General features: G+C 37.7%; 1 protein-coding gene across 3 annotated transcripts; it reads right to left on the bottom strand.

Moving 5' to 3' along the window:
- Window positions 1–955: 955 nt before the first annotated feature.
- Window positions 956–13,244, bottom strand: LOC142543148 (uncharacterized). Of its 3 annotated transcripts, XR_012819673.1 has the most exons (20): window positions 12,946–13,244; window positions 8,959–9,062; window positions 8,731–8,817; window positions 8,450–8,525; window positions 8,274–8,348; window positions 8,097–8,150; window positions 7,297–7,356; window positions 7,057–7,173; window positions 6,432–6,526; window positions 6,136–6,341; window positions 5,567–5,664; window positions 5,254–5,357; window positions 4,944–5,109; window positions 4,566–4,688; window positions 4,373–4,455; window positions 4,082–4,220; window positions 3,940–3,969; window positions 3,686–3,756; window positions 1,254–2,154; window positions 956–1,163 (listed from the first exon to the last, which is right to left on the bottom strand). XR_012819673.1 is itself a non-coding variant. In XM_075650215.1 (19 exons), exons 1-19 carry the CDS (start codon window positions 12,982–12,984, stop codon window positions 1,320–1,322), a joined length of 2,562 nt encoding a protein of 853 aa, XP_075506330.1. In that variant the 5' UTR covers window positions 12,985–13,244; the 3' UTR covers window positions 956–1,319. The 3 variants fall into 3 exon arrangements, 2 of the variants coding, with proteins under 2 accessions (XP_075506330.1, XP_075506331.1); XM_075650215.1 differs by having other exon boundaries at window positions 956–2,154; XM_075650216.1 differs by having other exon boundaries at window positions 956–2,151; window positions 12,946–13,243.
- Between the last annotated feature and the right edge of the window lie 14,005 nt (window positions 13,245–27,249).

Genomic DNA, 27,249 nt, shown 5'->3' on the forward strand with positions numbered 1-27,249 from the left:
AAATGATATTTTAAAACGTTTATGATGAGAATATGTGATTTCATGACTTATGATAAAGCTGTGTAATTTTTACTATTAAAATATTATTATAAATGTGGAAAGCCGTAAAGGCCCAGAGGGGGCCCGTTTACGGGAGAAGGTCCCATAGGGAGCCCAACGATCGTATTTCCATTTACGGCGGTGCCTAGTGCCCGTCCCCATGCGCAATTGTGAGCTAAGACTGGTCAGTCGACCACATGATACAACTAGTCACTTTTCAAGAATCAAACTTCACCTAAAACGATATATGATGAGAGAGCTTTATGATGAAATGATTTATGATTTAATTATGTTTACAAGCTTATTTTAAATAAAAGTAAGATTTTTAATACAAGTACTTGTATATATATTATTTGTTACTCATGTTTAGAAAGTATTGAGTCATTAGACTCACTAGGTTTGAATGTTGCAGGCGAGGATGAGATTAAGGAAGGCGCTGACGATTGAATGGACCGAATCTGACAGTGCACTCCCGATGGACATTTATTTTCCGCATTAACTTCCTAGTAACATTTTGAAATAAAGATTTAGTTAATGATTTATTAGAGATTTTCAAACTTTATTTTGAAGTTAGTTTTGATCATGTTAATGGTTGACATAAAATTTTTGTTAATTAAAGATTTAAAATTTTTATGCACTATAAATTTGTAGACGTTAAATTATTTTAGATTATAGAAATGTTTAGTTAGTTTAATTATGAAGTTCGAATTTAGTGTTTAAAATTTAAAAAAAAAATTAGTAAATTTTAGTAGATGTTGCATATACACACTTATTTCATATAAATTTTTTAAAAAATTATCTACCATAGAGGGTTTTTACAAAAAATTGTAATACTTAATATATAATTGATTATAAACCTATTTTGTTGGCAACTATGTTTTTAAAATTTCACGTATTTAAACTAGTGAATCAGAAGAAGAAAAACTAGTGAAATCTTCATATTTTGGTTTCTAGAATACGACAATATATTACATAAATAAAAAAAATCCATAACGAGTCCTCGAGTTTTCTCCTAAAATCTCTGAATAATACCCAAATTACGAAATTTAATGAAAATATAAGTGTAAAACACCTAACAAATATATGGGAAGCACCCCCATATTCTTTAAGCAAACTTCAACAACCTTAGTACAACAAATGGTACAATAAATAACCAGTGAACAACGAACTGTGTAACCTATAATGCAATTGGAACAAAAATATACTGTACATACCTTCGCTCCAATGGTCCCGATTGATAGAGTGGATATTCGACGATGAGAACATAAATGACAGCTAATTTACTCCAACACCGCGACCTCATGCTCAACTTTCCAATAGTTAGAATCGCTGAATTCCTTCATCACTGCACCATCATTGTCTGAATCCTCCTTTTCTGTTTTCTTCGAAACAGTGTTTCTTTTCATTGGCCCAGCTTCTCCTACAATCCCTTCCTTTAGAGCTTGTTCCATTGCCTTCTCTGTGCCCTCTAATTCCACTCCCACAAATTCAACATCCTCTTCAAACAACGAGGGTACAGTACCACCTTTGTTACTTGAATAGGATTTAGATGAGCTATCACTGGAATCTATAGAAGTAGATGTCGTCCCATTTGACATGGAGTCGTCACTAGAAGAAGGAGGTACAGGGGGAGAGCTCGCCTTTGCTGAATTTGCAAGATTGTTGTTAATATCAGTCGGATCATCAAATGGATTCACAGTAGAGCCACCAACTTGAAAATTGGATGTTTCACCCCATGCCACCCATTCGGGTATAGGTCTATCTTCTCCAAATGGGTCGTCACTGTCTGGATTCTCGAAGGGAAAGAAAGCCGAGTCATCAGGGGTAATGCTGTTCTTGGTTTCGGCAAATGACTCGCTTCCCTTGTTACTGATGGCATTAAATCCTTGAAAGACTTTTGCATTGGGACTAGATGAGCCATGGGCAGAAATTTTGCTCTCCAACTCATCATCCTCCCCAACTATCACCTCATCATCACTACTGCTGTTACCGTTTGATGTTCCATTCAGGTTATTATCATCCATCATGTAAGATGACGTTGATGCTCTCATACTCACGTCTCCATTTCTATCATCATCTTGGAATGCAAACCAGTTGGAATTTGTGAACAAGCTGCTTCAAAGGAGAAATAAGTGTAAGGTCATACATAAATAAGTCATGAAACTGGCCTACCACAAAGGACACAAAAAAGTAATGTAATGACCCGACTCCTTTATTTTGAATTAAGTACTAATTAAGAGATTATTAAAGAATAATTAATTAAGTATTATTAAGAATTTGATAATTCGGGATCAACTTGTTTGGATATACCAATTTTAAATGGACAACCCAATTAACTTCAGATTGCATTGTCTCAAGAAATCCAACTAGACGAATGAAATTTTAACACGTGGCAGTTAAGATTGATTTAGGATCTTCTGAACTAGTCCGTATACAATCTATAAATAGAAGCTGATTTCATTTGTTTACTACACCGTTTTCCTCAGCTGATCTCTCTCGAGTTCTAGTCATATACCTTAGGCTTTCTAGCCAGTTTCTAGGCAGCTTAGTGTTGGAAGCTTCATATCTAGTGTCGACTAGAGAAGGGTTCGGTGGACTGAGACTAGCTGATCGAGACATCAACTGCGGGCTGGCGACGGACGCAGGTACAATACCAAGCATTAAATACTGATTTAAGAATAATTACAAGAACTTTGAAGCATGTTTGTTAATTCTGGATCAGACTTGACAGCGATTTTATTATGTTGGTATTGTCTAGGTTCAGATGAAATTTTTTGTCAAATTGTTTTAGTGACGTACGTGATGTACTAACTGATATACCCAAGCGTAGTATATACCCTTATATGCTACATATTTATTTGTTGTGTGATACATGTTTTACTGCTTTGTCATATTATGCATGACATATCAGGTTGGACCTGATATCTTTTAAGAATTGAGATATACCTCGTTTGACGGGACCGCTCCCCTATTCTGTATTGTGGACGGTTGGACATCGAGAGCTACAGTGTCCGACAAAACCCGTGAGCTCTGATAACCATGGACATTATAGGTACACGTCTTGATGATGAGTGTAAGAGCCAAAACATATCTAGAACACACCAGAGACTCAGGCGCCTCTAGACTGAGCATGAGATTCTTGACTTGATCATTGATATCCAAACATATTGCATTTCACATACATCATATCAATTTGTATACTCGTACATTCTCATATTGGGCAATTGTCACTCGCGTCATTCTTTTTATCTTGGACACCCCATTCCACGGGCAGGTCTTAGGTTGTCGATTCGGACGGGCAGAACAACTGCTAGGGCAGTTGGGTTTTTTGTGGTGATCCAATAAAAGTTTTATTTGGTTTCTCGTATTCTCGTGCAGGATTATGTTTTCGATATGGTTATATTAACATTTAAGACTAATATTATTGTTCTGTTTTAGTTTGGGTTGTAAGACGATTAAGTTACTTGGTTTACACTGTTTAATTATTGTTATAAAGTTTTAAATTTTGCATGCTTATTAGTCTATTTAGTAGTGGCTCGGGTAAGGGTGCTACAAGTAGGCTCAAATGAAAAAACTCCTTGTAATTTACTTGTGTATCAGATTAGTTCTTTTTCTAAATTTACTGATAGAAGCCAATGAAACTCACCTCCCTTGCTCATTATCCAATCTTAGGGATGAAATCACGACTTCAGCAGATTCATCATCAAAGTAGACATCCTAAAATTTGACAAATTTGAAAATCTCACATAAGAACAATAAATTCAGAAAGGAATGGCAAACGAAAAAACTAATTACCCGTAGATATTGTCTTTCATAATTAATAACCCTGATTGGCAAGACACCCTTTGTTTTCATTTGTACCAAGAATAATAGTAAAGGAAAAGTGGTTATGTGAATTACCTCATCATCACGATCAAGAGATCCATGACCCTGCAATCAAGAGATGAAAACCATAAATTATATCTCACCAATTACATATTCAGCTCCGAAGAGAGTTAGCAGCAGCTATAAAACAGCTTTCTTCTGTGTCTCATATGTTTACCTCAGCATCATCATTATCATACATGGTGTATCTAAATGCTTGGCTCAAATTATTTGCCAGAGCTGCAACATCATAATCCCTATCATGAACGTCTTCTTCATCACTCTCTCTGTTCCTGTCGTGCAATGCAGTGGGTCGCCTGCAGTAGAGAGAGAACAGTCCATCATTTTAAGGAACCATAGCCCAGTAAAGCAGAAAATACCTAGGTATGCAAAAATAGAGTGATATTTGCACGATTATTGGCAGTTTTACTCTGTGATCAATCCTCGTGACACACACAGAAAGTCATACCCGCAAGCCCATCGATAAACATTCTCCATCATATTGCGCTCCTGTAAGCCAGTGGAGAGCCACTCGTTCCACTCACTATTCTCCTGAAGAATATTAAGTTTGCATGAGAAGACACAAGTAAATTAAATTGATTGTGTGGCAGAAAAATTAGCATAAACATCGTTATAATCTAAAATTACACCCAGAGACCCACCTGAAGATGCATTTGAATTCGAGTATCATTGCTTCCCAACTGAACTAATTTATTTGATATTCTTGTTAGGTGTCCAAAGTATCCAGCCTTAGGAGCCTGCCTCCCAAATGTTGGCACAGTTGGCTGCATTGAGTAGAAAAAAGCCAATGAGAGACCCAGGAGGTCTTAACTCAAAATTTGTAATCTACCAGAATAACTAATTCGAGCATTTACACTTTCATAGTTCAAGACATGCAATTGTTTCTGAGGCATAAATCTGAGGTATCAACTTTCTTACCATCAAAGCAAAAAGAAACCACATCTCTTCTCCAGAAAAGGGAGAAGTCTAACACAAGCTACATGAATTCAAAACTTCAATATTTTTAACAAAAAAATTACCTGACCAAGATCACCAGAGAGCATGGGACTTTTCTCTATTTGAAGAATTTTTTCAACCAAATGACACTCCAGGAGAAGATGTTCACGAGTGGCAACATCTGTGCTGTCCAAGCAAGAATATACTATGCTTTCCACGTGGTGATGCAAAGCATTGTTGTATGGATATCTACAGAAGACAATAATTTAGAAACACCATCTGCACTCATGGGCTTGGCCTGCAAGTATGATTGAAGAAGAACGTGGAGCTCTTCCTCATAGCAACCAAGAGCGTGTAATTCAAAAGGCAAAGTACTAGAGTAATGGAATTTACTCAAAAAAGAGATTCAGGACTCTCTCAATAGTTCCTGAGTTAACCAATTCTTTCTCTGCCACCACGTTGCCAGTTTTAAGAAGCACCGCAATGAATTCGACGATCTACAATCAGGTACCACCACGACAGACAATGTAAAATAACCAGTTAAGAAAATTCAGACATGTATATTTATGCATCAATGGTATTACATGAGCACATGTATCACTGTCCACGGCTCTCCCTATCCCGAACCAACGAAAATTTTCAGATGCAGCAAACAATTTTGAGGGCTTTAGGAAAAACAAATGACCACAATAGCATGTCAATTAACCTTTAGACGATGTTTTCCAAGAGGGGGTCTCAGTTCACCATATGTTGTTGGTAGCATCTTTTCATCCGATGAGACATTCAAAAGAATAAGCAACTCCCCTGAACATAACATTTAGATGCTTATTACAGCTGTGTTCAGCCAATTACAATAATGTGACACACCTTAATCCAAATTTTACAAGATAAAGAATGGCATCACCAGTTGATATCTGGATTCTGGCCATTTATAGAGTTCAAAAAATTTACCCTCAACTTCCAAAATATGCATATTTCAAGATTATGTACGAAGTAGCAGCACAATGAAACAAAGAAACAAACAGAATGTGAAATTTCAGACTCAACTTTATTCTTACCAAAATACTTTTCATGATTCACACAACTGCATCACCTCACCTCTACAGTAACCCATTTGCATTCCCATATCCAATTCCAACATAAAGTTAAAACAAAGAACGAATTTCTTTTATGAAAGCTTTTTTTTTATTTTTTTACTGGAGATTGGGGGATGAAGTCGAGAGAGTTGATTATAAGTATCAGCAAATGGCACATCAGCTTATATTATAAACTAACCAAGTTTTGGAAGCATTGCACCAACAGTATCGGGGTTAACATTTATCGTTGATTCACACGTGTGTTGACTTCTGAAAGAATACATCACTGGTGAAGAAATGGATCTCTTCGGATCCAACAATGAAATACAGACAGATAGTGAGTGAACGAGGGAAGATTTTGATTGAGAGTCTTCAAGTGCATGGGCAAAGATCCTCTCAACAAAACTGCAAAGCAGAAAAGGCTAGTAACTCAAACGCATCATCTCATTTATAAGTACACAACAAAAACACGAACCTAGAGTCGGAAGACAATACCTTGGACTGGATAGTTTAGTGAACATAGGTGATGGTGCATTTCTGGTTATAGCACATAAAGTTTCTGCTGCGTTAGCATGCACTTCAGGAGAACTCTGGAAGGTATAAGAAATAATCTTAGATTCAGATACATAACAAAGCCACTACATGAAGTGTGAATCAGAAAAATATAATTCAATACCCTGTCCAAATAGCATATCCTCTAAATACCCAAAAGTTCTTCCTCAATCTATTTCATAAAAATAATTTAGCAATGATTGTTCAATGAGTTTGTACGTTCATGACAGACAATGAATTAAAATCCGAATACAACCACATGGCAACTACATTGAAACAATTCAAACAAAAGTTAAAAGATTAACATGTATGATGAGTAGCTTCAGGAGAAAACAGCAGTACTATTCATGTGCACAAAGAGTTGAAGAAAGAAAAAATACCTTGGACTCTTAAGAATAATATAATATGAAATATAAGTATAATATAAATATAAAAGTGGAATTATGTGAAGGGTGGATCAGTTGTCAACCAATTAATAGTCAAAAGCACACAGCTCAATGAATTGACATGCTTGCTCAACCAACAGTATGTTCCCAATAATGACACAACAATAGCTGTTTTAACTCACCAAAATATTAAGTTTATCCACAATCATTTCTAATAAATTGCTACACGTCAGCCACTGCATCACATCCAAAGAACTGGGATAAAATTGATCGTCTGCACCTACAAGTCGTACCAAAACCTGATAGTAAAAGCCGAATTAGGAGAGAATATCACAACCAAAACTCTAAAACAAATCGATACAAAAAGATTAAGAGCGACAAACTGCTCAATCCAAAGATAGCAACATATACATCCACCCAACCTCCATGATTGACGTGATACCAATCAAATCGACCAGCTGCACAAACACTTCTTGGTGAGCCTGCAAGAAATCAACATCAGACATTACATTGGCTAGGGCAGAAAATATTGTGTTTATAAAGATCAGGGGAAAAGAAAATTCAAGTAGCACATCGTCCAACTAATTTTGGAAATACATGTGGGTTTCTCATGTTAATGGACAAATATAAGTGATAAAAAATACTAGCCTCAAGCTTCTGAAAACTCATCAAAGCAGTCAATTCTCAACATCATCTAGACTTTTGACATTTTTGTTCTTTGTTTAAAAAGGATTTATTGCAGAAGTGTAAATAATCACGGATTTTTTTAACTCTTTTTTGCTTAAATGAAGAGAGCAAGTGGCGCAAACCAGGCACCGGTGGAGATATATTTTACCCAACTTGCTATTTAACTACCCCGCAAGTGTGCTGGCAAACAGAAACATTGAGTAATCTATCATAGAATTTCATAAATTATTATTGCCAATTAGAGGGCAAAAAAAATCAATAGGCTTAACTTTTAGCACTATTAAACAGCTGCAACAGAACTTGGTGTGAAGCACATTGACTACCTACTCAGAAGGATAAGTACCGATAAGGTCGTAGGAATTACATAAAGCAGAAGATTACCAAAAACTTTCAACTTAAAAATTTACTTCCATCAACTCTTAACTCAGAATGGGTAGAAGAAAAAGAAAGATGACAGGAGATACATTCAGTGATTTCTATTTAAAGTTGAATTGCATTATATTGTACATAATCAAAGAGGTTCAACTTAAGTCACCTTGACGTAATTCATGAGGGGAATAGTTTTCCGCAGCATGAGGCACACTACAACCTGCAAAAACCAGAAGTTAAAAACTGCACCTTCGGTTCCTTCATTCCCTTCTATGCCATAATTACAGTTGAGTAACATTGAGTAAGAGATACTGAACTCAATTGCAAAGCAATCGATCTGTACCTTGCTGAAATATCCAGCCAACAATGTACTATGAGGATGGCTTGGTTCCAGGAAAGAAAAGAGCAAATCCATGAGCTGAAACAAGATAGAGAAGTTGATTGAACCATAAATGGGTAAGGTGAACCAAGATTTCCCATTTAGTTGTCTATGCTAACTCTTAGATAGGATAACCTCACCTCATCTTCCTCCACCAATGTCTTCAAGATGACATCAATTTCACATGTAAAAATTTCACAGGCAATGAAAGGAAACCTACATTACAAAACCAGATTTTGAGCCAAAAAGAAATCTTCCTCAAGAACCAATACGATGAGATAGACTTTCTTCTACCTACCATTACAACTTTCTAACAAACAGTTATTGGAATAAGGGTCTACAGATATGTATATGCATATTAAAGCACACAGTTTGACATTTGAATAATAATTATCCTTCCTAGTTCTGTAAATTGCCATACTTGAAAGTCCGCCTGCTGACTGCATCCTCCGCGGGCTCCTCTACAATATATCGCAGCATCTGTTCAACCTGAGCTCGATCTCTCAAACTGAAACAAAGAAACTTTTAATGTCATAAATGGAATCAACGCCATCATGATATATTCACGTAAAATAGAACATGTGCATATGTTGTTAATAATATATGTGATCAACAGTAACATGCAGATGCAGTAGAGGAAATGGCGTACAAATTTATTAGGCGGCTGTTTAATGCTTTGCATTCTTGAATTATCTCTTCTTCGTCCAAAAGGTCTTCCAATGTAAAATTTTCCTTGTCCAGCACTGACTCAACCTGAAGTGATAGAATGTGTTAGAACATTGTCTATGAAAAGGACAAAAGTAAGATACAAACGAACAGAACAAATAACTAAGAGGACCATATTTACAGAGGAAGATTGATGAACCAAGATAATGGACCAAGTCATTTGATAATCTTTAGACAACCAGAGTCATTGGCTCAAAAATTGTGAAGGAAAACAACAAGTTGACACCAAACCTAGTCAATATCTTGATTAGACCGTGTAGGCTCTAAAATTTGTAAAACTTTGGTAAACTGGGTAGTCAGTTGAAAAATATTTCATCTACAAGTAGGGTATAATCTGGTGTTAATATACCCTGAAATTGCACAAATTTTTCCCCAATCCTTCTGCTGTTTTAGTTCTTGTCAATGATTGTGTTTTTGATTTATTACAAGTGAATTTCAAATTGAAAAAATGCCAGAAAAAGATTTCAAAACCCGATGATTTGCTGATCGCATCTGCTCCAAAACTTTTTAGTAATATTTAGATGATTTGTTGTTCGCATCTACTCCAAAACTTTTTAGTAATATTTAGTATTATATTGATTTTGTATATTTGGTCAAGTACATATCACATCAACTTCATATTAATACGGTTTCTCAGAAACCTCGAATATTTAAGGTGCTTAGTTGAAACTAATTAGAAAGTTTTATTTTCAAAATAAAAATAACTGACATGTTATTTTTCAAATATATTTAAAAAATGCATAAGGTTGTTTTTGGATCAAAGGATTTGGATTTGAGGAAGTATTTGAGAGGAGAATTTCAATTACTTCTTATTGGAATGAAGAAAGGACATTATATACATACAATTATGTATATCATAATTCATATGCATACAAACATAAATCAGTATACGTATCAAATGGAATTTTTTTGTTTGGAATAATAAAATAAAATATTTAAACACTTAAAATTTAGTTCTAATAGTTTTCTAGCCTCCATGTCACTGATTATGAATTATCTTATTGGTTCAGTCGTTCAGTGCAGTGTCAGTGATTACAAGTTTTGGTCATTGAGATGTATGTGGAGACAATTGAAATTCAATGAGAAAATCAATTGAGATAAGATCGATATAATGAGACGATCAGCGGAAATTAGAATAGTACCACAATAAAATCAGCCAGAATTGATATAATCAGAGGACACGATACAAGGATGGTGATCTAATTTGTAAAGATAATATTATTATGGAGATACAAATATAGAGATAAGATCCAAGATCCAAATATGCACTCGTGCAAGTCAATAAAAAGGGATGAGATTATATTAAGAAGAATAATATAATAATTTTCAGGTTAAATGTCGAAGGGGATAATAATTTTCAGGTTAAATGTCGAAGGGGTTTCTAGAAAACTGTCTTATTTTTTAACTCGGTAACTTACTTTCTCCGTGCTTTCCATATTCCTTTTAACATAATAACAATATTTTATGGTTTCTCAAAATGAAAGTACGTCTAATCATTTAAAACCATTTCTATAATTCTATAATAAACTGTATCCAGGTATGCATTAGGCCATATTCAAAACTTCATAGCAAATAAATTACAAATCTACAAATCATGAAAATTTTCCAGAATGTCTTAAATCCATGGGAAATTGTCCAGAATATGTAAAAACAGTATTCTGGGCGGCACGTGAGCTGTCTTCTATGGGTGGCCAAATTTTTTCCCAAGCATGTGTTTTATCATGAATCATGATCTATGATTTTTATGCGTGACACTTTATAAAATCCTAACTGATCAGTACCAAATGATCAAGTATTGTCTTTTGGTTACTGTAAGTAGTCATATCCAAAGTCTTTAATAACTGGTGGCATACTGACAAATGTATTACGATATTTATTTAACAATCTTCGTATTCAAACCATGACTTCAAAGGTTAAGAAAAACTAGCCTCAACTCCTGCAAACCGCATTTTGGTGTTTGTTTTCATTACGGATTTTGTTTTAAATTTATTTTCTGACCGAACAAATTATTTTTCCTTATTTGCCCCCTAAATTCCCCATATTTTCTGTTTAACACTTCCTCACACTATGCCCACGAATTTCTTAGCCTTGATACTTGTTTCTAAGTTAAAATGGACAAAGGTGATGTTAAAATGGCTAAAATAAAATATTATAATTATAGTTTCCAGTCTCCGTGTCATAATTGATTGACATGGAGACTGGAAAACGAACTTCGATCTAAAAATTCAGTTCACTGGACAACGAGCAACAACTAATTGTCAAGATACATGGTTTATCTGAAGTCTGAACTAGACTTCGACCCGATAAGTGAATTCAAAATGACTCAAAGGAATGATGGTCGGTATGTGTTCTAAATGACAAATGGGAGAAAGTGGTATGCCGTAAATCGGGTGGGAGCCATCTCTTTAGCTTTAGCCACGATGTTCGCCACTTCACCTCATAAGCTTTTACCAGCAACCTTTGCCAATGACCATTTCCGGAGACTTTTTTACATTAGTCTGTCATGCTATACTAACAGTTATAACGTTTTTTAATAATAATTGATATTTACTTTATGCTAATATATTGATCATTACTAAGACATTTTAGACTAGCCCTTTTTCTTTTATCTATTATAATTTTCAGAACGAGGTTTACTGATTTGGATCAAGTGGCTGCCTCAAGGATGTCATCATATTTTGTTTGATTTGTAAGCTTTATATTTGATCAGTTTGGTTCGTGATGAATGAAAATGCTTCTACGGATTAAATATCTTTCTTTTATAAGAATGTTGTCATTATTGCCTATGAAACTTCGAAAAGTTAATATGAAGTGGTTATGTGAGTTGTGGTTGCGATACAAGGTTAAGCAAGCACCTTCCAAGCAGTGTTCCACATTTTCCATTCTTGTGAATTTTGAATGCGCTTATATCAGCTTTAAGTTGAGATAAATTTCTGATTTAGGATTTTAAACTATGATCAACTTTTTACAAGGAAGTTGCACCAATGGCAACAACACTTTGTACCCCTGGCAGTGTTTGACAGTTGTATGAATGATTTACAAGGTCACACTTGATCACATCTGAACAAGTAATGGTCACTAATTCAGTAATTATATAGCACCATGTAAAATCAAGAACAGAAGTCAATTATGTGGTATCCAAACACTCAAAACGAAAAATTCAGAAAACCAGGAATCCATTATACCATACAGGTAGATAGACTGATATCAAACACAGATGGTCACAGTTGGAAATTAAGAGGTGATTTAATCATCGGTAACTCGAATGATACATGACGGCGATAAGAGCTAAAAAATATTACTTCAAAATTGTTGATCAATTCCCCTTCTATGTCAAAAATAGTGATGCACATTACAACAGAATTAGAAAAGTATGGAAAAGTCTGCCTAGTCCCATGATTAAAGACCACATGAATTTGAGTTCAATTGTTGACATATTCTTCAATGCTTCATGAAGAGCTACAATTCAAAAGATTAAAAGAGATCCAGAATATCTTATGCTGTTTGATGCTAATTGTTATCACAATCCCCTGACCAGTCTCAGTCTATTACATAAAGCACATCTTTATGCGAACTTCCTTTTGGGCTACAATTTTGCAATTCAGCAAAATCCGATAACAGAAAATTTGGTAGAATAACATGCAAGCAACTAATCCATAATTTCCTATGCAAAGACATATAATTAAGCAAATCAATTAATTGTGAATAGGTAACATGTGTTAAGACGTCATAGCCATTCTCAATAGCAAATTCAGGGTATACCAATTTACATTTCTAGCTACCCGAAACCACAGAGAAATGACAAAATAACCAGATAAAGGTCATTGATGCTAAAATTTCAAAGTTCATAATCGACATCCCAGCAACAAAGATATAATCAAAAATAAAAACATCAACTCGTTTAACTTACAGGAGAAGAAGCAGACAGAGCAGTGAGCTTCCAAAACATGTTGTTACTTAGCCAGTATTCAGATACAAAATCGTGTGCGTATCGGCGAAGAGAAAAGAAAAGTACGCAACAAAGAGAAACAGGGAGCTCAATAGATCTGAAAACCCTGAATTAGAATCTAACAAGTGGGATACCACGGCAGCAGATGGGTATTTAGGCAAAGAAATTGGAGTTCGGTGCAGAGGAAAACCCTAATTTTCGAAGATCGAAAGAGAAGGAAACAAAGATCGAGTGCGGCCAAATATTTTATTGAATTTTACTCAATTGGCATATAAAGAAATATTTTATAGATTTTTTTTTTGGAAAAATTGTTTATTATAATTTTTAGATTATGAGTGATAATCTAATTTGGATAAAATTGGGATAGTTTTGTGAGTTAATTTATGAATTTAAAAAATACATGTAGTGATTTAATGTATGTGGACTATGTGTATAAGAGATGTATATTTTTGTTTTAAAAAAAAGAGTTTATATTTTACAATATAAATGGTAAAATAAAATATATTTATGTTGTAACTTTATTTTAAAAAATTAATCATAGTTGCACAAAAAAAATATCTCACAAATAAGAATAAATCAAATCACATTTTCACAAAAAAAAAAAAGGCAAGAGACTAGAGACACAACATACCAAGGGACGAAACAAAGTAGTGATAATTTCAAGAAAATGGTCAAATCAACGCAGACCAAATACCAAATTAAATCCGACAATTGATTACAGTTTATGTAGGGAACCCGAACGCTAATCAAGTTCTTAATCATCATTGTGACTAATTAATCAATTAGTAATACAGGGTCTAAATTTTTTTTTTAAAATGCGGAACGTAGTGAAATAAAACATATATACATCTCAGTATAAAAGTACAAGTCATGTACTGCATACATTTATTCAACTAAGGTTTAACAGCTAATATCAAGTATCCAACCCTATCTCTAATTCAAGTCCGGAGCCTCCACTCTAATCACGATCTTTCCTCATCTCCTCGACCCTGCACCTGTCCCACCTGTTGTTATGCACACATACAAAACAAGACAATAGCCGGATAACTCCGGTGAGAATAAATCCCAGTATAAACAATGTAAACATGCAATCATATAAAACATATACAAAAGCATATAACAATTATCATTCACATGCAGCCAATCAACAAACATGTATGATATCAAAACTGTAAATCAACTAGTCGTATCAGACTTGACTCAAACAACACGTCGTCTCAGACTCGACTCATTCCTAATCTAGGGATCCCGGTTTTTTGAATATTGAGAATTATATCGAATCTCAGTCGATAGGAATGACTCAACCCTAAACGGCATCGATATAATTCCTATATCCAGTGTCTGGGCGAAACAGCCACAGAATTGACGAATCAGTCAAGGATTAAGAGAATCAGCCAATAATTAGACGAATCAGCCAGGGACTAGGCGAATCAGCCGATGACTAGGCGAATCAGCCAGTAGCTAGGCAACTTGGCCGATAGCTAGACGAATCAGTCTATAAATAAACGAATCAGTAGTCAATACATGCAGTGGCTATAAATCAATAGACTACAAACATCAATCTCATTAACTACAAATATCAATGCAGTAAACTAGGTATGTGATTTAGGGAAACTCGAGTCAAACCTCACTCGAGTTGTGCATTCTCAACTCAACATTAATTTATACCTTTCTTTCTGTCACTCTGACTCTGTCAAAGTCTCGAACTCAAAGCCTGACAATATCAATCTGGCAATAACAATATCGAGGAGTATAATATCAATACATTACTCCAATCAAATCTGTTCTGCTCAATACTCAATCTAATTCACTATCGATGGCATAACGGTACAATATCGATATACCCAACAATATCATATTAGTCATATATCACTTCCAATATCTCATAATCGATAACAATTCAATTCTGATATCAATTCCATTCAAATCAACTTTGAAAATCATAACAATTCTGTACGGTATCCGTTCTTCAATCCGGTTTCGATTATACAATGTCTAATATCGCAAGAACATCATATATGAATCATATCCGATTCCTTCAACATCATAATTTCAAATCATATCAAAACGTATCAAAACATACGTTCAGTTGTAGCCTGTGTTGATAGCAACACAGTACTGAAGTCGGATTCAAAATCAGACGGACGGATTGAAATATAAAAGCTTAAGGATTTCTTTCACACATTCTCTGAAGCTTTTCCTCGACCTTCTCTTTTGTTTCCTAATGTTTACTGAAGGATTAACTTATATATATCACATTGCATGTCTATGAAACGTGGCTCATTTTCAAACAATTCAGGCGACGCTCGGGCGGTCGAGAATTACAGCTCGGGCGCTTGCTCGGCGCTCGGGCGGTTAAAACTTACCGCCCGGGCGCAGGAGGTTCTGTCCTCCACAATACCCATTGGCGCTCAGGCGGTAAAAAACTGCCGCCCGGGCGCCACATCTTCTGTCCGAAGCATACTTTGTTGAACATTGGCGCTCGGGCGGTTACTTTCTACCGCTCGGGCGCCAATAGTTCTGTCCAAAACTTGTACCATTCATATGCTTTGCCCAATCTGGTCTCGAAATGGCCCGGCTATAATCACCTCAATTCTTAATCAATAATCTCGGATTAACAGAATCAAAATCTCAGGCATTACAATTTACATACCAAATCACTGTATTTTTAAAAGTATATGAAAATTCTTTTATTCATTCTAATCTTTCATGGCATCAATAGCAAGTTTATTCTGAAGAACTGTGTCAATAAAGTCTATATCGAAAAATACATCACCAACCTCTCTTAATTCTAAGGTCCATAGTATTTTTCCATAGTCTTGAAAAATACTCCTTCGACATTTCCTTATTCGTCTGCCATGAATCACAGTATCTACATAAATGTAAATTTATGATAATTTTCGTGATTTAATGACATCTGAAAGTGTTAAGATCAGATGAGGTGTTTAAAGAGGAATTAATATACACCTCAACAATTTTTCTTCTAAAATTCGGGGTTGTCATTTAGTGTTAATAGTCAAGAACAAATTTCAATCTTCACTGAGTATGGCAGGGATTCAAAATCAGACGGACGGATTGAAATATAAAAGCTTAAGGATTTCTTTCACACATTCTCTGAAGCTTTTCCTCGACCTTTCTCTTTTGTTTCCTAATGTTTACTGAAGGATTAACTTATATATATCACATTGCATGTCTATGAAACGTTAATATGTGCTTTATGTAAATTCACTTAGTCTAATTAACATTAATAATTTGTATGTTGGTCTTGTACTCCTACAAGCCCATTATACATACACTCATTACATTTAATTTAAATCATTTATAAATTCAACATTTGAATTTAATATTTAAATTATAAATTGAACTCTTTGAATTTAACACCTCCAAAATTTAATAGTCATAAACTCAACTCCTTGAATTTATTTCTCAATGTTTTCTATAAATTCAACTCCTTGAATTTATTATCTCAACGGGGACAAAATAATCCAGTAGTTGTGTGACCCTCAATGGTTCAGGGATACAGCTAGCCGGGGGTTCACAACTCTTTGTTATTCAGGACATAATCTTTTATTCGGGCTTACTCTAATTTGCTTCATTCTATGTATCAACAATTGATCATGAGAATGTCAGAAATCAAATTTCTGACTAAACTCATCAAATCATAACAAGAGGATCTAGTAGAAACGCCCCATGATTCCCTAGGTATCACTGATAGTGCCTGTAAGAACCAGTCGATTATGATTAACGTACAGTATAGTCCCTTCATCTCATATATCCCATCGAATTTGCAATCATTGGTTCATCGAATGTTTCATAATAATTCGATAACTATGTGACACACCTTTGAGAATAAATAGTGGCATCACATGTACAATTGGAGAATTTCTTCCCTAACGTACATCTCATACTCTGGCCAGAGATTCTATGCACTATTATTTCATATCACACAAGATATCCATACCCGTAGGTGAGCGGTGAATTCCAGACTACAATGCACTGGCTCCTATATGTGTCGCAATTATACTCAATCTCGCTACCTGATGACCCTCCTAGAGTCGGTAAACGAGTCAAAACACTGCCTAGCATATAGAGCATCGGTGTTGTCCCGTGTCGTAAGGACTAATGGTGTAAAATCATAACCACAGACTTATCCTCTTGATGAATCATAATCACTTGGAAAGTCCTAGGGAGGGTAGTTCGTTACAATGATCATATGACTACCCATCTGCTGTGTTTGGACATCTCTATGCCCTTATCAAGAAATGCGGTACACAACATTACAGATGCTAGTCTCGAGCTCCAGCGACCTTTATCCATGTTTTAGGCAGTTGAATCGACTAAGAACAAATTTAGATTATGCAGTGTTTACAAATGAGTTTCAACATCGAAGTACAATTCATTTTTATTAAAATATAATCAAGGTCTTTATCTATGTTGATCACATGGGTATACAGATAAAGAAATAAAAAACCATGAGATAATGTATTATATTAAAATAAAGATCGTTTATTACAAATGAGTCAATAAATTTCCTAGCCAACTGTTGACTTATAGGGCATATACTCTAACAATCTCCCACTTGCCCCAGAGCCAACTACCCATAAACTTTAATCATATTGCTTCGCGATGCTTCTCAAACAATGGTCCTGGCAAGGGATTTGAAAGTGGATCAGCAACATTATCTGTAGAAGGGACTCTTTCGACTGATATATCTCCTCTTCCACAATCTCCCGGATGATGTGGAACTCCCTCAAAATATGTTTGGATCTTTGATGAGACCTTGGTTCCTTTGCTTGCGCAACGACACCAGTGTTGTCACAGTACACCGGGACTAGATCAACTCCATTAGGAATAACGTCCAACTCTTGGAAAAAATTCCTCATCCAAACTGCCTCTTTGGCTACAACAGATGCAATATGTATTCAGCTTCAGTGGTGGAATTTGCAACGGTGTCTTTCTTGGAACTTTTCCAAGAGACAGCCACACCATTGAACATGAATACAAAACCAGAGGTCGATTACGAATCATCTACATCACATTGGAAGTTAGAATCAGTGTAGCCTTCCTATTTTAATTCTCTACTTCCATAGACCATGAAAAAGTTCTTAGTCCTTCTTAAGTACTTAAGAATATCTTTCACGGCCTTCCAATGCATTGGACCAGGGTTCGCCTAATATCTGCTTGTAACACTCAGAGCATAAGCAACATCAGGACGTGTTGATATCATACCATATATGATACTACCAATGGCTAACGCATATGGAATACGTATCATCATCTCTATATCTCCATCAGTTTTGGGACACATAGCTTTAGATAGAGTAACACTATGACACATTGGTATTGTAACGTACCGTACTTTTTACTACTTACAATTTGCAGGAAAAATAAAAATTTTCTTGATTATAAAATAACTCTCAACTTCGATTTAAAATAGACTGTACGTCTCCAAAAGTGTTTGCAACAAAAGATCTAAAAATAAAGTTCACCAAAAGTATCTGATTAAAATCTCATAACCAGTAACATCAATCAGAGTATTTTGATCATTTCAAAAAGCTTAAAACATGGCGGTCATCGGGTTTAGCCTCCCGCTCAGTCCAAGCCAGCTCCTTGGTCCCCATCCATAGTCTCCTTCAAGTCATCCTCACCTACATCGATCAAGTCTAGTGAGTCTAAAGACTCAACACGTATAAACTGGAAGTAACGAGTAGTACATAATAAAACTACATGCAACTTTAAAATAGAGCGTACATACATGAACTTGCACTAAAACTTGATCTTGCATACGTACATACATAGACGTGCCATAAACATAAAACTTTTCTTAAACGTGCTTGCGTACTTGTACATACATGAACATACATAAACTTCATCATTTTACGTAGAGGAATGTTTCAAAGGGAGTGACCCATAACATAAATCGCCTGATCAAACTAAACCACAGTACTGGGCTGACAGGGAAAAATCTACTGCCACATGCATGAGATCCCCGTTCATGCTTTAACGCTTTCCAATCCTGATCTAAACTCGTTCATGATTTAACGGGGTGGATTGGTCCCTGGTCATGCTTTACCGCTTTCAAATCCCATACATAATTGGTCACAAGACATTTAGCATATCTCAAAAACTTAAAAAGTATTTTCTTTGCACGTCAAACATACTTACTTGGCGTTGAGGGATTCGTTGGATCTCGCTTGGGGCCACTGCTGCACATACTAACATGAATTCAACGCTTAAATTGCATAACTTAGACGTAGGTATTCGTACTCACCACTGAATCAAGTAATTGGCTTATGACATTCTAGATTACTCGGGACGTGACCTCGTTTAATTGTCGTACTAAACCATGACATATAGTCCCAATTCGATCCCTAAAATATTTCCCAAAGACTGGAGTACACGGACCCCGTGCACCCCTCCGGTTCCGGGTCCGTGTAGGTACTGTAAAAGCATACTCGAAAAGAAATGAGGACACGGACCCCGTGCCTAGGTCCGTGTAGGAGTCCGTGTAGACTCTGTAAAAAGACACTTCAGAAGAACCAAGGGCACGGACCCCGGGCCAGGATCCGTCGAAGGGTCCGTGTAGGCTCGGTGAGAGTAAACCAATGGGAAATCATGTATTCAAGGCTTATTCCTCCTAACTCTATCATCTCGACCATAAATCGACACCTCGAGACCCATCCTAGAGTGCTAGAACACTCATTCAAACTCCAACAAATGATCCAAAACAACGACGTCCAACTTACAACGCAATACAACTCATGAACACGAAATTTGACTTCAAAATCAATTCCTACGATTTTTAACTAAACCAAGTGCCTAATGACACGAAACGAAATACCAACATACATCCAAACATCATTCTCGATATACCTAAATGCAGCAATGATCACCCATCGATGCCCAACAATGCCTGCAACAAGTAAATCTCTAGAACACATCAATAACATAATTTTTCAGAAAACGCAGTTTGAGAAGTCCCACAAAAATAATCATAACTCACTAAATTTTTATCCAAATATTTCAAATTTTATATCAAATCGAAGGTATCGAAAAGTTCTACAATTTTTATGTTGAAAGTTTTCTCAAAATCACGACCAAAAAATCGCAGTTTTCAAAAGAACAGTAAATTTCGAAATTTTAGATCTAAAAACGTTTCAAAATCGATCCAACATGTTTCTGCCCAAACCTCGCACATCATATATGGATTTTTACGCATAAAACAACGCAACACATACTATGACATGATCGACGCAGTAAAAATAGTATATACGTATCTTTTAATATTTAAAACTCACGATACGGTGATACCGAAGCGGAGACGGTGCGAGGCTTGATCCGGAACGATTAGTGGCTCGTTTTCCTTGGAAGAAAACTCACGAAAATTGCTAGAGAAGATGAAGAGAATGGGCGACTCTTTTTCTCTCAAGAACCCTAGGTTTTTGTCTCTCAAAAATCTGAAAATAAAATGTGTAGGTGTGTGTTGTGTGTTTTGGTGTGTGTAAAAACATGTAAGTGTATGTGAGTGTGTGAAACACGTGTGTGTATTTTAATTAGGAGAAATTAGTCTAATTTAACTAATAAAAATACTAATAAAAAGGTTAATCCATACTAATGTAACCAAACTCCCCAATTAAAATAACTACACACTAATTTTATGAAATTCCCCTTTATAACAAAATAAATTGTACAAAGCCAACTGTAAAAGTTTTAAAATTCTAAACTCTCTAAATAAATCAATTAGACTCGAAAATTGCTAAAAACATAATAATTTATTTAAAATGCCCCAAACTCAACTTAAAATAAAATACCACATTTTAAAATTGCCAAAAATCGTCACCGATCTATTCCTCGGTCCTGCATCGAATAATCTCCTGAAACATGAAACTCGAGAAAATATTTTAACGTGCATCACATAAACATTAAAATAATGTAAATAATGCAATTAAATAAATCATGCATCGCAAAAATTCATTTTAAATTTAAATATTTGATTTAACAATTAAATAAATGCACATGTTTTACGTGTACTGATTTTGGGCTCTACAGTTCCTCCCCCACTTATAGAAATTTCGTCCTCAAAATTAAACCTTACCAAACAACTCTGGGTAGCGAGTCCTCATATCCGCTTCTGTCTCCCAAGTGGCCTCTTCCACCGATTGGTTTAGCCACCGGACTTTGACCAACTTGGTCACTTTGTTTCGAAGTCTCCGCTCCTGTCTGTCTAGGATTTGAGTGAGTCTTTCCTCATATGACAGGTCTGGAGTCAACTGCAACGGCTCGTAGCTCAAAATATGCGAAGGATTAGCTAGATACTTCCTCAACATCGAGACGGGGAACACATTGTGTACCCCGACTAGATTCGGCGGAAGGGCAACACGATAAGCTAGTGTCCCAACTCTGTCAAGCTATCTTCACGAAAACGTGGTCTCCCACGGCAAACTCTAGATTCTTTCTCCTCTTATCAGCATAGCTCTTCTGACGACTCTGGGCGGTCTTCATTCTGTCTCGAATCTTGACCACCACATCTGCAGTCTGCTGAACTATCTCTGGACCAAGTTATGCTCTCTCACCAACCTCATCCCAATGAATTGGTTATCTGCACTTCCTTCCATACAATGCCTCGTAGGGAGCCATACCTATAGATGATTGGAAGCTGTTGTTGTAGATAAACTCCACTAGAGGTAGCTTCGATTCCCAAGTCCTCTGGAAATCGATCATACAGGCTCGCAATAGATCCTCCAAAATTTGAATCACTCGCTCAGACTGGCCATCTGTTTGCGGGTGAAAAGCTGTACTTAATAGCAACTTCGTCCCCATGGCTGTATGTAGGCTCTTCCAGAAGGACGATGTAAACCTCGGGTCCCTGTCGAACACAATGGAAACTGGGATTCCATGCAACCGAAACTATCTCCCTGATATAAAGCTCCGCATACTGCGTCATGGAGAAAGTCGTCTTCACTGGCAAGAAATGCGCTGACTTAGTGAGTCGATCCACTGTGACCCAAATGGCATTGGATCCTCTAACGGATCTCGGCAAGCCAACAACGAAGTCCATGGTGATATTATCCCATTTTCACTCGGGGATAGGGAGTGGCTTAAGCATCCCTGCTGTCCTCTGATGCTCTGCCTTCACTTGCTGACAAGTGAGGCAATCAGACACAAACCGACGGATGTCTCTCTTCATACCTGGCCACCGATACAAACTCTGCAAGTCTTTGTACATCTTGGTGCCTCTTGGGTGAATGGAACACGGTAATGCATGTGCCTCCGTCAGAATATCCTCTCTGATGGAATCAATACTAGGCACCCACATTCTACCTCTGTATCTCACAATACCATCGGACACTGTGTAGAGTACACTGCCCTTGGCTTCGTCTTTCAGTTTCCATTTCTGTAACTGCTCATCTGAAGGCTGTACTCTAGGATTCGGTCTAGCAAATCAGACTTGACTGTCAGATTAGATAGTCTGGGAGCTGCTCTGCCCTTGGGATAAACCTCTAGCCCAAATATCTGAATCTCTGTCTGAAGAGATCTCTGTACTGAAAACTCTGCGATGACTGCAACCTTTCGGCTCAAGGCATCTGCCACGACGTTAGCTTTCCCTGGATGGTAGCTAATCTTGCAATCATAGTCTTTCACCAATTCTAACCACCGTCTTTGCCTCATGTTCAGCTCTTTCTGCGTGAAGAAATACTTGAGACTCTTGTGATCAGTAAATATCTGGCATTTCTCGCCGTGCATGTAGTGTATCCAAATCTTCAATGCAATAACAACGGCGGCTAATTCTAAATCATGAGTCGGATAATTCTTCTCGTGCATCTTCAACTGCCTAGAAGCATAAGCTATCACCCGACCATGCTACATCAACACTGCACCTAACCTGAGCTTAGATGCATCGGTGTATAACACAAACTCTCCTTGCCCGGATGGCATGGCTAACACTGGCGCTGAAATAAGAGCTTGCTTCAAAGTATCGAAGCTCTTATGGCACTCGCCACCCACCCGAACTTAACATTCTTCTTGGTCAGTGAAGTGAGCGGCACTGCTATCGATGAAAACCCCTGAATAAACTTACGGTAGTAACCGGCTAAACCCAGAAAGCTGCGGATCTCTGATGCATTCTTTGGCTCAACCCATTCCTTAACAGTTGCCACTTTAGCTGGGTCCACTAATTCCACTTCTAGATACTCTATAACCCAAAAACGCTACCTTCTCCAACCAGAATTCACACTTACTGAACTTCGCAAATAACTTACGACTCTGCAGGGTCTGGAAAACCGTCCTCAAATGCTGGTTGTTCTCCTCATGGCTCTTCGAGTAGATAAGAATATCGTCAATGAATACTATGACGAACTGATCTAGGTAGGGCTGAAATACTCGATTCATCAAGTCCATAAAAATCGCTGGAGCGTTCGTCAGTCCAAACGGCATCACTAAGAACTCGTAATGCCCATATCTGGTTCTGAAGGGTGTCTTATGAACATCTGCATCTTTCACCTTCAGCTGATGATACCCCGATCAAAGATCTATCTTAGAGAACACTGTGGCTCCCTGCAACTGATCGAACAAGTCCTTCGATCTTTGGAAGCGAGTATTTGTTATTGATCGTTACCTTGTTCAGTTCTCGGTAATCGATACACAGCCTCATGCTCCCGTCTTTCTTCTTTACGAAGAGTTCTGGTGCGCCCCATGGTGAGAAACTAGGGCGTATGAATTCTTTTTCTAGAAGCTCCTGAATCTGCTGCTTGAGCTCTAACATCTCAGCTGGAGCTAAATGGTACGGTGCCTTAGAGATTGGCATTGTGCCTAGCATAAGATCAATGGCGAACTCCACCTCTCTCTCTGGTGGAAGGGCCCGTGACGTCATCTGGAAAGACGTCAGGAAACTCTCTGACCACTGGTACATCATATATAGACGAATGGGTATGTCAGGTGCAGAAACAACACTGGCCAAGAAAGCCTGACACCCCTTATGAATGAGTCTCCACGCCTGCATGCAAGAGATCATGCGAGGAAAACTCCTCCATCTAGCTGGCTCAAAGAGAAATTGCTCCATACCCAAAGGCCTTACTAACACTGACCTTTTCTGGAAATTGATAAGAACTCTAATCTTCGTCAGCCAGTATATTCCCATAATGATATCGAACTCTGGCATCGGCAACACAATCAGATCGGCGTATACTAGGTGGCCCTGCAGTTCAAGATCAATGTCTCTGACCACACTAGTAGCTGACAACTCTTCCCCTGATGGGACTGTTACTGAATAATTCACGTCGAGTTAAATATACTTGACATCTAGATGACTAGAGAACGATTCTGAGATAAAGCAGTGAGTGGCTCCTGAGTCTATCAGGGCTTTCGTGGATACTCTCTTTATGAAAATATTTCCTGAGGTACGTTAGCACAACACAAAACTTATATCCCCAAAATTCTACATTAACCTCAAGCATCGTAGAAATTAATATCCCAAGTGACTCAAAAAAATATTACTAGTACCTTAATAATCCCAAATAAAATTTCATCATGCGAAGCGAAATAATACTGAGCTTAGGTAGAAAAGTTTACCGGTCAGTAATGTCGAGTCTGGGTTCGCCTCTTGAGCATGCATGGCGAATCACTCTTCCCTGGGTCGGCTGCCTCCACTGTGGGCACTCCTTTAGCATGTGGTCACTGGCTCCACATTTGAAACATTTACCTGACCCGTACAAACACTGTCTCGGGTGCTGGAGATTGCACTTGGGCACACCGGGTACTCTCCTGGCCTCTGGGGCGCCTTCTGCTGTGGCATAGGACCCTTGCCCTTAGGCGGTCCCTAATAAGACTTCTTCCCTGGCTGCCCCTGGAACGGCCTCTTAAACTGAGGTGGCTGCTGCTGCTGCTGCTGTGGAGCCTGATAGGGCCTCTTGCCCTGCCGGTCAGCCTCAATATCCTTCTGATCTTGCTCTGCCGCCAAAGTTCTTGACATGGCAACTGTGTAGGTAGTAGGACCGGCAACTCGGACGTCACGGCGCAAGACCGGCCGCAACCCATCCATAAAATGCCTCAACTTACTCTGGGCATCATTAGCTATCAGAGACACAAAGTGACATCCCCTCTCAAACTTTCGGACAAACTCTGCAACACTACCGTCTCCCTGTCGCAGGGTCATAAATTCTCTGGTCAGTCTGGATCGTACTTCTTCAATGAAGTACTTGGAGTAGAATATCTCCTTAAAGTCATCCCAAGAAAGGGTCTGCAAATTCGCTGCTACGGGCGCGCTCTCCCACCACAGTCTGGCGTCCCCGGTCAGTAGAAATGTGACACACCTGACCCTATCTGCATCTTGCAACTCCATAAAGGCAAAAATCACATCGATGGATTTAATCCATCCCTCGGATAAAATCAGGTCAGTGGTCCCCGAGAACTCCTTTGGGCTCATCCGTCTGAACATCTCGTATACTGCTTCTGGTCTGGGCCTCGCTTCTGTATTTGCCGCAGCCTGGTTTCTCGCAAACTGTGCGAAGAACCGCATCATACCTGCAAGCATCTGTGCCTGCATATCTGGCGGTGGAGGAGGAGGAGCGTCTCTCCCCTCCTCTCGGGCCTCTCTGTCTTCATCCCTAGCTTCCCGGTTAATTATGCGTCTAGGAGGCATACTGTTTCAACAATTATTCAACACGTAAAACCCATATGCATGAACATGATACCAATAGTATAAGATGCACGTAAATCGAACTTAAAACATGGACATGCTGAAATCATGACTTTATGCTTAGTACATGGAAAATTCAAAAACTTAAAACTTACAGACTTGAGGTGTGACTTCGTGAGCTTCTTGCGACTGGCAGTAGGCATAACCCTTTACAAGAACACCGCTCTGACACCAACTATAACGTTCCGTACTTTTTACTACTTAAAACTTGCGGAAAAAATAAAAATTTTCTTGATTATAAAATAACTCTCAACTTCGATTTAAAATAGACTGTACGTCTCCAAAAGTGTTTGCAACAAAAGATCTAAAAATAAAGTTCACCAAAAGCATCTGATTAAAATCTCATAACCAGTAACATCAATCAAAGTATTTTGATCATTTCAAAAAGCTTAAAACATGGCGGTCCTCGGGTTTAGCCTCCCGCTCAGTCCAAGCCAGCTCCTTGGTCCCCATCCATAGTCTCCTTCAAGTCATCCTCACCTACATCGATCAAGTCTAGTGAGTCTAAAGACTCAACACGTAAAAACTGGAAGTAACGAGTAGTACATAATAAAACTACATGCAACTTTAAAATAGAGCGTACATACATGAACTTGCACTAAAACTTGATCTTGCATACGTACATACATAGACGTGCCATAAACATAAAACTTTTCTTAAACGTGCTTGCGTACTTGTACATACATGAACATACATAAACTTCATCATTTTGCATAGAGGCATGTTTCAAAGCGAGTGACCCACAACATAATTCGCCTGATCAGACTAAACCACAGTACTGGGCTGACAGGGAAAGATCCACTGTCACATGCACGAGATCCACGTTCATGCTTTAACGGTTGGATTAGTCCTCGTTCATCCTATAACGCTTTTCAATCCTGATCTAAACTCGTTCATGATTTAACGGGGTGGATTGGTCCCTGGTCATGATTTACCGCTTTCCAATCCCATACATAATTGGTCACAAGACATTTAGCATACCTCAAAAACTTAAAAGTATTTTCTTTGCACGTCAAACATACTTACTTGGCGTTGAGGAATTCGTTGGATCTCGCTTGGGGCCACTGCTGCACATACTAACATGAATTCAACGCTTAAATTGCATAACTTAGACGTAGGTATTCGTACTCACCACTGAATCAAGTAATTGGCTTATGACATTCTAGATTACTCGGGGCTTGACCTCGTTTAATTGTCGTACTAAACCATGACATATAGTCCCAATTCGATCCCTAAAATATTTCCCAAAGACTGTAGTACACGGACTTCGTGCACCCCTCCGGTTCCGGGTCCGTGTAGGTACTGTAAAAGCATACTCGAAAAGAAATGAAGACACGGACCCCGTGCCTAGGTCTGTGTAGGGGTCCGTGTAGACTCTGTAAAAAGACACTTCGGAAGAACCAAGGGCACGGACCCCGGGCCAGGATCCGTCGAAGGGTCCGTGTAGGCTCGGTGAAAGTAAACCAATGGGAAATCATGTATTCAAGGCTTATTCCTCCTAACTCTATCATCCCGACCATAAATCGACACCTCGAGACCCATCCTAGAGTGCTAGAACACTCATTCAAACT

This window comes from Primulina tabacum, chromosome 4, assembly GCF_025594145.1.
Source record: "Primulina tabacum isolate GXHZ01 chromosome 4, ASM2559414v2, whole genome shotgun sequence".
Lineage (NCBI taxonomy): Eukaryota > Viridiplantae > Streptophyta > Magnoliopsida > Lamiales > Gesneriaceae > Primulina > Primulina tabacum.